Source organism: Anopheles merus, chromosome X (assembly GCF_017562075.2).
Source record: "Anopheles merus strain MAF chromosome X, AmerM5.1, whole genome shotgun sequence".
In the NCBI taxonomy this organism is placed as follows: domain Eukaryota; kingdom Metazoa; phylum Arthropoda; class Insecta; order Diptera; family Culicidae; genus Anopheles; species Anopheles merus.
In genome coordinates, this window is record NC_054081.1 from 6,986,160 (window position 1) to 7,000,448 (window position 14,289).

General features: G+C 45.8%; 2 protein-coding genes across 2 annotated transcripts; one reads left to right on the plus strand and one right to left on the minus strand.

The window, feature by feature from the left end:
* Positions 1–2,051: 2,051 nt before the first annotated feature.
* LOC121594381 (negative elongation factor D) lies at positions 2,052–6,058 on the minus strand. The gene is made up of 3 exons (XM_041917567.1): positions 5,539–6,058; positions 4,726–5,450; positions 2,052–3,756 (listed from the first exon to the last, which is right to left on the minus strand). Exons 1-3 carry the CDS (start codon positions 5,605–5,607, stop codon positions 2,793–2,795), a joined length of 1,758 nt encoding a protein of 585 aa, XP_041773501.1. The 5' UTR covers positions 5,608–6,058; the 3' UTR covers positions 2,052–2,792.
* A 1,973-nt stretch (positions 6,059–8,031) lies between these two features.
* Positions 8,032–10,435, plus strand: LOC121595196 (synaptobrevin homolog YKT6). Its single transcript, XM_041918951.1, has 2 exons — positions 8,032–8,706; positions 8,786–10,435. The coding sequence occupies exons 1-2, from the start codon at positions 8,582–8,584 to the stop codon at positions 9,261–9,263; spliced, it is 603 nt and encodes a 200-aa protein (XP_041774885.1). The 5' UTR covers positions 8,032–8,581; the 3' UTR covers positions 9,264–10,435.
* Positions 10,436–14,289: the final 3,854 nt, after the last annotated feature.

The following is a 14,289-nucleotide window of genomic DNA, read 5'->3' on the forward strand; positions in this document are numbered from 1 at the left end:
CTACCCTTCCCCACCCCTAGGCAAAGATAGTAAAGCTGTCGAACCGACGGGGCCGCTTCCCGCCGTGCCGCCGCGCGAGCCAATTGACACGCTCCCCCTCCCCACCGGCGGCGTCCCGGCGTGGTAAGGTCAGCCTGGCAGTAACCGCGCGCGCATCCACACTCACACTCACTTCGATTTGGGTGCGCAAGCGCTCATGTATGTGTATGAGTGTGTGTGCTTGGGACCGATCGATCTGTGCACGACCCCTTGCAACCCCTCCACCTTTCGCTGTGTGCAAAATCGTATCAATCGGATCAAACGGCAAAAAACCCGATAAGAGCGATAGCAGCAAACATTGCCCGCGTGTTTGTCTGTGTGTGTGTGTGTGTGTGTGTGAGTGTGCACAAACAAAACCCTAGTGTGTACAGTGCCATGATAGCCGCAGCGCCCAATACAATAAAATGCCATCCCAAACGCTCAAGCCAGCCGCAAGCAATGTTTATAGCCCGCCGGATATCTGTTCGCGCGCAATCGAACGCGCCAGGCATGATGTAAGTGTGTGTGTGTGTGTATGTACTAGTGGTGGGAGCCCGGAATCGGACCGTGTTCGGAACCGATTCCGGCGTCGACTCCGAAGCCGATTTCAGAATCAGAATCGATTCCGGAATCAGAATCGGATTCGATTCCGGAATCGGCTCCAGAATCGATTTTGCAATCGGAATCGGCTCTGGAATCAAAATCAACCTGGGAATTCGCTCCGGAATAAGAATCAGTTCTTGAATTGAAATAAGAAGTTTTCTGAAGCGAAATCAGTCCATGAGAATGGATTGTTGACAAGTCAATTTTGATTCTTTGCGGCTATCAATACGATGTTCGATGTCGAAACCGACTCCGATTTCGAAGCCGATTTTGATTTCGGAGCCGATTCCGAATCCGGATCCGATTCAATTCCGGAGCCGATGGCGATTCCGGAGCCAATTACAATTCCGAAACCGATTATGATTCCGGTGCCAATTACAGAACCGATTCCGGAGCCGATTCCGGAGCCGATTCTGGAGCCGATTCTCAATCCAATTCGGGAGCCAATTCCGATTCCGGAGCCGATTCAGAATCCGGAGCTTATTCCGATTCCGGAATCGATTCCGGAGTAAATTTCCATTACGGAACCGATTAAGATTCTGGAGCTTTTTCCGGAGCCAACTCCGGAATCAATTTCGATTCTGGAACCGGTTCCGATTTCGAAACCGATAGATTCCGGAGCCGATTCCGAAGCCGATTCTGGAACCGTTTCTGGAACCAATTTTGGAGCCAATTCCGATTCCGGAGCCGATTTCGATTCCGGAACCGATTCCGAATCCGGTTCCGATTTCGGACCCGATTATGATTCCGGAGCCGATTCTGGAACCAATTTGGGAGCCGATTCGGGAAACTGATTCCAGACCTACTATCCGGAATCGATTCCAGCGAAAACTTCATTCATTCCCATCACTAGTGTGTACGTGCCGTTTTTCCGCAATATCATCCTTCCTCCAATATGAGAGGGGGGAGGCTAGTAGGTGTTCCTGGTACAAATAATGACGTACACACTTACTATGTGCAATCGGTGTGTTGGCTAACTGCAGGCTAACTGCTCTCCCGTATATATATTTTTTTTTTTCGAACGGCCATCCACCTTATCAGATGATTAATTTGGGCCGGAACGCGCACTTTACGCGCCGTGTGCCGGTGTGGAGTGTTTAGGAATCTGTTAGGAACGAATTGTGCCTGACCTTCTTTTCTTGCCGTTTTGGGGCCGGGTAGGAAGTAACACAAACGATTCTTTTTAACATTTGTTGTTTTGTTTTCTGAATGTACCTTCCCCCCTCGCAGCCTCCCACTAAGAAGCTGCAGGCGGTTGGTTGCGTTTGCTGCTGAAAGTTGTCAGCTAATTAGTACTACACCAGTGGCCGCCTGTTGCGCCGGCGATCAAATATTACACCCTGCTTTACACGCAACATGTTCTCAATTTCACACCCTTACAATTCGCTCCCGGCTTAGTCTATGATTCGTACGCAGCACAATGCAGGTGGTTGTTTTTCTTAAGATACTAATATTTTATTTCCTCCGCTCACTAACTGGCTTTTGCTCTCGTTTCCCTCATAACGCGCTCGTAAAACTTATCCTACAACTAATGCCGCTTCGCATCACTGCCAAAGATTGCGCTGGGGAGTAAGAATCCCTAGATAAATGGGGGGGGGATACAAATAAAACAACGGAAAGGAAACGGAAACGCTACGAACTGCTTGTTAACACAGTTGCAAAATAGAAAGATTTCCATTGGGGTACACTTTTTTGTTTTGTTTAAATAAAGCCCTTCACCTGATGTTCATGACGATCGGTTTCAAGTGGGTTGAGTCGGGATGCAAAAGCAGAAATAAAACTTCAATTGCTAAGACGCTCCATATTGCGCCGGTGTTAATGAATGTCTCCACAACCGTGCAAGCACTGTAGAGCAAAATTTCTACTACTAAAAATTCCAATCGTCTGCCATGCCGTTTTGTTTTTTTTGTTTTTTTTTGTGACACAATTAAAAAAAACAAATGATTATAAAAATAAAGCTTACATACTAACAAGAAATGATGACTGATTGGCATAAGAAGAAAAAAACCACACCCCACGTTTTGCACGTTTGCCGCGAAACTCAAAGGTAACCCGGCAAACGGCTCTGCGCACGTGTGTGTGTGTGTGTGTATGTGTGTCTCAAAAACACATTCGCTAGAGGGATGAAAAAAGTTAAAAAAAAGCAACCAGGATCAACAAACCCCACCGCCTCACAGCGTCGTGTAGTGGGCCTTGCAGTGCACGATAAACTCCGACACCGGATCGTTGTCGCCCTCGCCGCGCATCGAGCCGGTAATTTCCTCGTTCTCCACCATCGGCAGAAACAGCTGGACGAACTCGCTCGAGTACGGGTGGGTGACCGTCTCCAGCACCTCCGTCACGAAGTACCGGATGAGCGAGATGTCGGTGTCGCCCCGCGTGCAGCACTGGCTGATGTACTTCACCACCGGCACGACGCACCCGCGCGCCAGCAGATTGACCATCCGGTCGAGCAGCATCTTCTTCAGCTCGAGCTGCACCAGTATCTCCAGCTCGTCCTGCTTCGACTCGAACAGGCGCACCAGCAGCCGCAGTATCTGGTCGTGCAGGGACGCGTGCACGCACGCGACCTCGTCCAGCAGCGCCAGATGGAGCGGGCAGCTCTCGGTGCACAGCTTGAAGTAGGACGGCTCGGTGACGGTGTTCTCGACCCAGCGGATCACGCCGACGCCGACCACCGGAAAGCGGATGCAGCTGTACAGCGTGGAGATGTCCGCGATCAGCTCGCTCGAGCCGCGGCTCACGTTGCAGATCGCGTGCACCTTCTCGATCGCGATGATCGTCGCCTTCAGCTCGTCCTTGTTCAGCACCCGGTGCCCCTTCGGCTGGCCCTTCTTCGTCGGTATCTCGCACACGCTCGCGGCGTACCCGAGCAGATAGATGTACTTCGACTTGTGCTCCTGGTTGATCTTGACGCCGACCTTGAACAGCGAGTCGACCAGCAGCTCGAGAAACTGCGGATTGCGGATCAGATCGATCGGGGGCGGCTCGGGCGAGGTGTAGTTCCGGTACAGCACGGTAATGTCGGCCGGGTTGAGCGTGTTGCGGGACAGCATCGAGGTGAGCGCTTCGCAGGCCTGCGGATGCCGGGACGACCCGTTCAGTGCCATCGTGATCGGCGTGACGTTGTGATTGCTGCAAGACGTGGGCGGCGAGATGACAAACGTGACCAAAATTACCGAACACAACTACAAACTACACAACTACTCAGTGCTGCAGAATGTCACTGTCAATGTCATACACACATCTGACTGAAACAAAATCCATGTCAGCGCCACGTACTCATTTGTGATAATGAGAGGTAGTACTTAAAACGATTGATGTGATCAATGCTTGCTTCGTGACATTTTTGCGACCATCGCTTGATCAGTCACAATGTCATGACTTTTTTTACTGTGATCAGTTTTGCAAAATGTCACTGATAAAGTCACGACAAATTCTGGATGACACAAAATAGTGTCAGCGTCACGAGCTGTACTGTGATGATCAGTAGTGAGACTCAAACGATCATCTCATGTTTGGTGACATTGTGTGCAACCAACTCTTGATCAGTCACATGGTCGCGACATTTTCTGTCGATGATCATCACGATAGTCATGCATTATATGCGGTGCGAACAAGTGGTTTAAAGAAACAAAATGAGCATGTTTTCTCGCTCTGTTTGACCCCACAGACCATCAAAGCAGATGCAGAGCGAGAAAGCATGCTCATTTTGTTTGGGACCACACACCAAGTATATTCCAAGAATGATGTGATTATCATATGGAAAAAATGTCATGACCAAGTGACTGACCATAATTTGTGTGCTAAAAAATTGTCACCAAGCATGTGATGGTCGAAACAACTGTATGAGTCTTACCTCTGATCATCACAGTTGTGTACGTGAGCTGATTGGAGATTCGTTTCAGTCATGAGTGTTGGTGACACTGTTCACAGCCAGAAAAAAAGTCATGATTATGCTTGCGACGGCCCTAAGCTCAGCTTGTTAGCCAGAGTATCGCGATTTCTGTTGGTGAACAGTTCTGTACCACTGTTTTCGTTGGCGAACATCTCGTGATGCTCTTAACACTTTGCAGCACTGACTGCAACCAGTCTTCTACTTACTTTTTCAGCGCGTATTTGGTAATTTCCTGCGACAGCCGCTTCATGATAAAGCCCCCCTTCGCTTCCTGCGACAGCACCTGGATCAGCACCTGGCTGTAGACGTACGTGTGCTGCCCGTGGCACACCATCTTGGCCACCTCCTCGATCGCACCCTGCCAGTCCTCCGGGTGGCTCAGGAACTTGGCGATCGCGGTCTTGAGCACGCGCGAAAACACCTCGATCTGCTGGGCGGCGGTCGAGATCGAGGTAATCTCGCTCTGGAAGCCGGCGTCCGAGATCAGCTTGATGGTGAAGTTGAGCATCAGGCACTCCGGGTACTCCTCCGCCAGCCGGTAGATGAGCGACCGCCACGTGTGGTGCTCGATCATCTCCGTCAGCCAGCCGGGCGTCTCGCCCTCCTCGGTGAAGATTTTGTCCGCCTTCTTCGGATCGAACGTCTTCAGTATCATGTCCTTCAGGTGGTTCTCGACCATCGCCTGCACGTCGGTCACGCGCACCCCCGCCATGATCAGCCACTCGGCGAGCAGGTTCGCCGTCTGCGCCACCGCCGTGTAGTTGGCGGACAGGGTGTTGATCACTTGTTCCGGTGTGCCGCCCGCCTGAAAGTAGCGCTTCAGCTGCACAAAGATCCCCGGCTCCATGATGTAGTCGACGCTTGAGAACAGCTGCAAACAGTCGCTCACCACCGCCTTCGGGTTTTCGGACGGTTCCTCGTGGTTTTCCGCCTAAAACGGAACGGCGTGACGGAAACGGACTCATGCATTGGCAGTTGCGCTACGGGTGCGGGTTTCGATTGGTGTTGGCTTTACATACCTCTTCCTCGGGCGCATTGCCCCGACCAGCACTGTTGTTCCACGCCTCATCTTCGAACTCTTCCTCCATTCCGCGCTATCCCTACGTGGCTAGGTCGAAGGCGCAGGCGTTCACCCACAGCAGCAGGTTTGATGATGTCGTTTGTCCTAAAAAGAAAACCGGCAGCCGCAAGGCTCCCTCCCCCCTAGCGCGTACCGTCTACGTGAACTGCTGGCGGTTACTTGTCGCACTCTCAATTGCACAGCGCGCCAGCTAGCTACCAACACACCAGGCAAACCATTCCCCTCGGCACGTCTCTGCCGTACTTGCTGGGCACTTCCCTCCTCACTTCGGTACCAATCATGCGTGCACCGACCGTTCACCGAAGCTCCACCAAGTCTATGGGGGAGCTGCAGCGCGAACTAAAACCAGAAACTAAAATCAGCGCAAGAGTACAATATTTTGAGTTTGCGGGTGGCTTTGTTTACGGATGCAGTGCTTGGTAGCGGCGACGCGAAACCGAAACGTCAAGCTTTATCTGCGTGCGAGCTGTCAAAATCCGATGCCGTGTGTGGGCAGTGCAAATAGATTACCCAAGTAGCAAATGGTTGGTTGGTTTTTTTGCTGGTGAGCTACACATTCGGCTACAGTGAGCTACCTTCGAGGCAATATTTCATGTGCAAATCAACTTAAAAAGCCACCGTAAGGGCCGTGACAGCGCTTATCCGATGCGATTGTATCGGACAAAATTTATATGAGATTTGACAGTTAACGTCGGACGTGCGATCGTCGAAACAGCGTTGCCACGGGTCTAAGGTACAAATGAACGGAGTGTAAAAAACAGTTAAATTTACCGCTTCATTATGGTGAACACAGCGATAGGTACTGTGTGAATGATTATGAAAGCCCTATTTCATGGAGGATTTTTGAGTGGAATGGAAACAGCCTCTTCGATATCATTCATTTCAACGACAATGATTGACCCCCCCTAGGATTGACTATCCGGCTACGTAGTAATGAATTATGTCTCGAAAGCCTGTATAGGTCGGCATGTCCGCGTAGGACGTCAAATAGAAGAATGTTAACGATAGATAAACTTCGGAAGTATTCCTTTAATGGAAAAGGCCCTGCTAGACACACCGACCATAACTGCAACTGAGCATATTTTGATAGCGGATGACAGGGGAAAGGTGCCGTACAAAGTGGGTGGAGCAAATAAAGCTAATCATTTGACATTTATATAAGCTCATAAATTATCAACATTTATCGCATACTATGGCCGCATAGCAAAAAAAGCTTGATCGATTTCATATTAGCCAGTAAAATTTGCACAGTCTTAGCTCGACACTCTTGGGCACTTCTACGTTCAGTGGCGTGACTAATCGACTTTCAATTTAGAATCATGGTGTCGCTAGAAGTGCTGGAATATCTGTCGTAAGATAAACATCTAAACTTAAGTTTGTCATAGGCTTATTATTATTGTAAAAGGACATGGAAATGCATCTGTAAGTGTTCACATTTCGCACTCAATTTATTGATCACCTGATATTAAAAGCCGTTTTTTCAGTTCAATTCAGTTTTTTTGACACGTTGTTTTTTACCCAACATAACAATAAATTCAAAGATTTCTATCGATTTTGACAGAAAATCCTGTCAGAGCGTTTCTACAGACACCGAGAAAGCAGCTGAGAAAATAACTGACAGCATGCTTTGACAGCGACTGACAGCATTTTCGGTGAGAGAAATCTCCTCGGCATGCAAAGAACGATGGAGCTGAGAAAAAATTGAATTGGCAGTTTATGGCGAACGATCAATTATAGTTTGCATTTTTGCCGTCTAATAATCGTAGAAATATTATTAAAAAGTAAAAGAAACTTTTTTGACTTCATTTTAGCGATTAAAATGAATTTTTTGAACATCATTTTAAAAGTCTCATCTCGGCGCTTTTCAGAGCTTCTACACACACCGGTGTGAGAAACCGATTGTCAATTCTCTCACAGCCATCTCTCAGCTGTAGTCTCGGTGTATGTAGAAACGCCCTCAGAAGCAAATTGTAAATGAGCATGTTGAGTTACGATTTCTAGACTATTAGTAATCAGTCAATTGAGAATATTACAGAAAAATAACAAAGGAAGGTGTCAGTAATTTCAATCGTTTAATAAACCTTCCAAAAATCTTAATTGCAAACGGGTCTCAAAAAGTAGCTCAAAATACATTCGCTTAAAAATGAGCTACAGACAGCACGCCGTGTAATCTGTACGTACCAGTAGAAGGCACCCTTAGCTGAAACTCCGTTGTTTGTGTTCTATTTATTTTATTTTTTATGGTGGATGTTTGCTGATTCCTCCGAAGAGTGTTTTTTTGTTTAATTGTCGAACATTTACTAAATGAATGTGTCTACCACAACGCCGCTCAACCAACTCCCTCGCCATCATCGCTTCCATCATCTTTGTGCGATAAATGTGAAACTGGCAGCAATTTCAACTGTCAAACGGACAACCATTCACTGATTGCTGTCAAACCTACTGCTTGATGATGATTGCTTGCTGATGTAGGAGTGTGTGCGTGTGTGTGTGTGTTTGCTTTGTGCTCTTTATACATTGAGCAGGGAAGGGAACGATCATAACAGATTGAAAATTGGATTCCCCAGCAAGAAGGCTCAGAAGCAACAACGGTCTGTGATTAATCGTTTACATTTCGTTCGATATTTCGTCGCACAGCATTACGCGTGCGTGTGTGCATAGCGGGTTGTGTAAAGACTGCATGTGAGGAAGAGTGTGTGTGTTATTTTGCGTCTCTTCTCTCCTACGGTTAGCATTCCATTAGCGCAGGGCCTTGAAGAAGAAGAAAAACAACAAACGCATCCAGCAAACAATTCGGTGGTGGAAGAGGCCTGAGGAAAACAAAACCAACCTGGAACAGTGCTAAGCTAACCAGACAGCCCCCGCATCACCAGAACAACAGTGCCTGCCTTTGCGGAATCAAACGGTCCGATTGTTAAGTGCTGCTGCGAGCAGACGAGCTTACCCCCAAGCACACCCACGTCACAGCCAACCGGGCCGAGATGGTGAAACTGTACGCCCTGAGCGTGTTCTACAAGGCGCCGACCGAGGCACGGCTCCTGAAGACGGCCTACGATCTGCAGAGCTTCTCCTTCTTCCAGCGCGGCTCGGTCCAGGAATTCATCAGGTAAGCCCCTTCGCAATCCAATCCCCTTGCAGTGTTTGTGCCTGTGGCATCCCCCACTGACGACCATTGCGTTTTGCAGCTTCGCCAGCAAGACGCTCGTCGAGCGAACGCAGGCCGCCACCCGGCAGTCGGTCAAGCAGGACGTGTACATGTGCCACGTGTACGTGCGGGCGGACAACCTGGCCGCGGTGCTGATAGCGGACCACGAGTACCCGCAGCGCGTCGGCCATACGCTGCTCACCAAGGTGCTGGACGATTTCGCCGCGAAGGTCGGACCGGAACAGTGGCCGGTGGCGACGAGCGAGGCCGCGATACAGTTCGGCACGCTGCCGGCCACGCTCAGCAAGTATCAGGACCCGCGGGAAGCGGACGCGCTCACCCGCATGCAGGAGGATCTGGACGAGACGAAGATCATACTGCGCAACACGATCGAGTCCGTGCTGGAGCGGGGCGAAAAGCTGGACGATCTGGTGTACAAGTCCGAGTCGCTCTCGATACAGAGCAAAGCGTTCTACAAGACGGCGAAGAAGACGAACTCGTGCTGCAACTTTGCCTAAGGGCGCTCGACCGGACCGGGCCATTTTGCTGCGCGCCGTACTTACTGTCGTTTTTGCGTGCCCGGCGCGCGAAAGGCGCGCGCTTGCGATCAAACCCACCTGTGCATGCTTGTATGTGCGTGTGTCTGTATGTTGATAGCCGGGGGGGGAGGGGGAGGGAGAGGGAAAGCAAAAGCCCCAGCGGCTCTAGGGACAAGCGGAAGCGGTCAGCGCATTTAGGCCTCTTTTGCCAACAGAGGCGAATGGGTTGGTTTTTGCTCGTTTTTAAATCTCTCCAACCGTTTAGCTACTTATTTTAACGACACATGCACAGGCAGCAGCTGCAGGTGCTGGAGAGCCGTTCACGATAACGATTTTACGACGCTACTTCGGTGCTTTCGGTCTTGCTTACTCTGTTGTGGGCTGGGACTGTAAAAGCACACTAAAGATTTCCTTCGACATGTCCGCAGCAGCAGCAGCAGTGTCGCGCATTGGTCCACGTGTATTATAGTGCTGTGTGCCCGGGTGCCAGCCCCCGGGATTGTGCTGCTACGCGCATCACACGGAAGAGGCATTCTTCTCCCTCACTTTAATTTTTAGTTGTGCCATTTTTGGTACCACGGCAAAACGGCGCCCGTTTCACTATTCCCAAACCAAATGTAAATTAAACCAATGCAAGCGCTTTAGCGTATGCGATGCATTAAAAGCATCTAACAAAAACCCGGCACACTCACACGCGCGCACGCGCTAATCATGAAGGCGAAGCATTTTACAGCCGGTGAAATTTAATTTTTAATTTTTTTCCACATAATTGTGACACACCTCCTGTGACAAAACGGACAGGGCAATAACGCAGGAGCGGGAGGAGATTTAGACAGGGCCCAGCCGGTGACCGCAGGCCTAATAGACGCTAAAAAAAACCTTTACGGAGACGGATCCGACCGACCGAACGAAGGAGACGAGGCAAAACGGGTCGTCCACAACGCTCCCCACCCATCCCACTATGTTAGTAATCGATGTTGATACACGGTGTGTTGAGCTGTTATTATATACCCCTATAAACATGTAACGGGCAACACTATTACACTTTAAATATTCAATAATTCGCAAGCATAATGCGTAAATAAACATGGAAGAAAAAACACGCAAACGGTACTCCTTTTCCCGCGAAGGAGGATCGAATGCTATATCAAGTTTTGTTAAATTGTGTACTTTTTTAATTTTATTTCTTGTTATCCTTTTGATTATATCTAACTAGAATAGCTCTCAACTTGTGAATTGCAAAACTTGTAAAGCACAGCTAAGAGACAATTTTCCCTTATATTTTGCTTATTTTAGCCATTAAAGGTTCATGTTCGAGCAGGCGGCAGAGAACCTCGGATTGCAGATAAAGGAGGCAAAGACCAAAGTGATGGTGGCAACTTCAACGACCCTACCAATAATAATAGGGGAAAGCGGGGCAAAATGGGTATGTTAAGCAGTTCACTAAATATTCCTTTGAATATTCCACAAAACACAATTTTTCTTTCATTAATGTATGCCTCAACCATTTATCTATGGATTAAAATTGCCACATAGAATAAAAACAACTGAAAAATATGAAAATAATATAAAATAAAAGTTGATATTTTACGAGAAGCTATTTTGACACGCGGGGTAAAATGGGCATATGTAAACAAACTGTGAAACGTCAAAACACTGGGGCAATTTGGGCCACAACAACTGCGCTTAGGTAATGGTCTAGGCTTTTGCGCACGTTTCGTGAAATGTATTTTTCGTTCTATCCCAAGTAGCCTTAAGAAACTCTATTTGATTATTAACAGTTTTTTAAAGCTTTTAAAAATCAAATAGAGTTTCTTAAGAGAATATGACATTGGCCAGCGTTACATCATAACGACGTATTCCGTTACACTCGTTTTTATCGATTCGGGTTAATATAACACACAGTGTTTTTCAAATTTTATCTACACCATTTCCAATTTATTCAATATTCGGAAAATCATTTTTCATTCTTATGTATGTAATAATGCGTTTTTTTTACACCAAACCATTTTATTTATTAACTGTTTGAAAACTATGTGTTTTCTTTTATTCCTCTATTTGAATCTGCGGTGATAATAAAAAATAATTTAAAAATAAAAAAATAAAATTTCATATGTTCAAATAATATATGTGAAGAGTTTGATAAAGGGTATGCAATATTTGCAAATGAGAAAAAATTTCATAAAAATTTATATTTTCTTGGGAAAAATAACATGCTCTTGATGACGATAATTTTTGAGACATACTGTACATGGTCACGTACATGGCGCCTCCATTTCTTATGTCAAAAAGTTCGTCAAGCTTCGTGTGTTAGCTTTTGTGTAGATGGCAACAAAACCAAGCGTCTGCGACAATTTCTATCAACTAATGTTTAATTTGTGTGTCATCATGATTTTATAACAGGTCAGTGTATCGATATTACCATTATCTTCACACGAGCTACATAAGTTTTATATTCCGCAGCATATTGGATTTGGATAGCGTTTGGACATCAAGTTTTTCGTCCACGGCTGCAGCTGACCTCCATGCTAATATAATGGAAGAAACCCATGGAATGAAAGAAACTTATGTGATAAAGTGACAATATGCAGTGACAAAACGATGAAATGTCGAATAAAAGTATTTGTGGTGAATTTATGCATTTATTCCAAGAAATATTAACACCTTCTGTTGTAACTTAACGAAGATCTAGAAAATGCATATAGAATGAGAAAGAGCAATACAGCCATCTCTGTCGATTTGTTCGTTGAGTTTGATATTTTTCGTTAAAAATACCGGCAAAATTTTAATTTTTAACGAAGCATTGACGAAGCCAGGAAAGCGTTACGCAGTGTTGTAAGCCCTAAAATTACTGCTGTATGGAAAGCTAAAAGTAATACTTTTAGGCATACTTTTAACGGTTTCTTAACAGGATTGTGCTACTTGGGATCTTTTGATTTGCTGGTCAGAAAAGCCCTTAAAATTCTTCCAAAAATATGTTATCAAGATTAAAACAGTTTTTAAACGTTTAAATCTACAAAATCGAATCTTATGAAGCTGTGTCTGTTATCATTTTGAGGCGACAAATACAACACCATAGCCTCACCAAGCGCCGTATGTCAAAAGCATCTGGCCATTTTGCCCCAAGCGTAACTGCCCATTTTGCCCCACGTGAAGCATTTTTGTATTTTTTGTTATATTATTAAAAATACGCATTCAATCGCCTTGCTTTCTTGAGACAAATTGTAAAGAAATATCATATCTTTAAAAATATATCATGAAAAACTTCAACGCATCCCTGTGACACTCGTTTAAGCTTAGTTTCGAAGTGGCAAAAATTACATCAATATGCTGCTAAACCTTATTTTGCATTTTTCTTAGTTATTTGTTATGTAAGGGTTATGAAAACTACATGGTGTTCATAGAACACTCTAATGAATACATTTTGAGCATTGGAAAGTAACTTTGTAGTCAAAAAATGCTTAAATAGAGGGTGCCCATTTTGCCCCACATGCCCATTTTGCCCCGCTTTCCCCTAATCCAAACCTACGTAGGCGTGACGTACAAATAGGTGAACGCACTTTCGAAGTCGTCCCAGAATTCACCTATCTTTTGTCAAAGATTTCCAACCGGTCATTCTACAGCCTAAAAAATCAGTTCACCTTAAAGAACCTGTTGCGACGGACGAAGCTGGGACTATATAGTATACAAGCCCGAATGTAGAGCTGATAGCCCCAAATAGCCAGAATTGCTTAAGCAGCTCATTTTGGCACGCTAAAGATCGCTGCTCTAATTCGCCTTTTGCAGTAGATAAACAGCATTAAAGTTCTATGTGGGTCTTTCAAACAGCGCCTAAGCAGCTTCCTTATTCCACGATGCCAGGGATTATTTTTCTTTGTGTTTTATTTTCAAGCAAGCGTCATCGATGAAATAAACAACAAGATTTGTTTCGTTTAAACACATATGTATATTTTTAAATCTTTTGTATTGATGATTAACACAAAATTTTACACAATTTACTGATAATTCACAATCACTTCACTCAATATTCATTCTTCAATTAACGAATCTACCTTGTGCAGCAGCAATGAGATTATTGCCGGCGTCCGTGTTTGACACTTTGACAAGAGCCATCTCGTACCGATGTCATACTTAATAAAGCTATAAAGTTCCACCAAGTTCAGTACCCTTTCTTAACAAGCCTTCAAGTTCCACCATGAACCCTACACATAGTACTAATCAGCCGCAAAGTTCCAAAAAGTACCATGTGCCTGTTAAAAAGCTCCATAGTTCCGCAAAGTACCGTCTATCTCTTAATCAGCCACAAAGTACGACATCGGAACGATTTTTCGTTAAACAGCCTTAAATCAGCTATAAAGTACGAGCTGGCTATTTGGGGCATACGATTATATTTTCACCGTTAACGCAAGGCTGAAAATACACGGACTGGAATTTCGCGGCCGGTTCTCATATTTGTGGGACACTTCCTTGACTCTTTCCTAAGGGAAGTGAACTTCATGTGTTGGAAATTGGACTCTGGCATCCTTGTCGGACAAGCTCCTTGTAAATTCCTATTAGATTTGTCCAACAACCCAAGCGCCACAGATTAAGCTTAAACGACTGGAAAATTGAATATCCATAGAAAAAAAATGAAAGCTCCACAGCTTCATTGGTTTGATCAATAGATGGCGTATTACAACTCATCATTATATTGCTATCCTTTTCTTGCAATGTGTTTCGACAAGTTGCATTTTATTTTGACCTATATAGCCTTCTAACTGTCTGAGCAAAAATCTATATAAATGGTCGTGTGGTTAGATACGTGGGTATCAACACCAATGACCATTGCTCAAATCTCACTTGCTTCAGTGCTGGTGGTTTCCGTTGGAGTTTAGTATTTAAACAATCGTATCGCCGTTCTAGTTCTAGCGATGCATAACTTCAATGCGAAACCATACAACAGTACAGAGGAAATGAGAAAGCTCTCCTCCAAGCGATGAAGCTCAACTGGTTGGGGTATCCCACC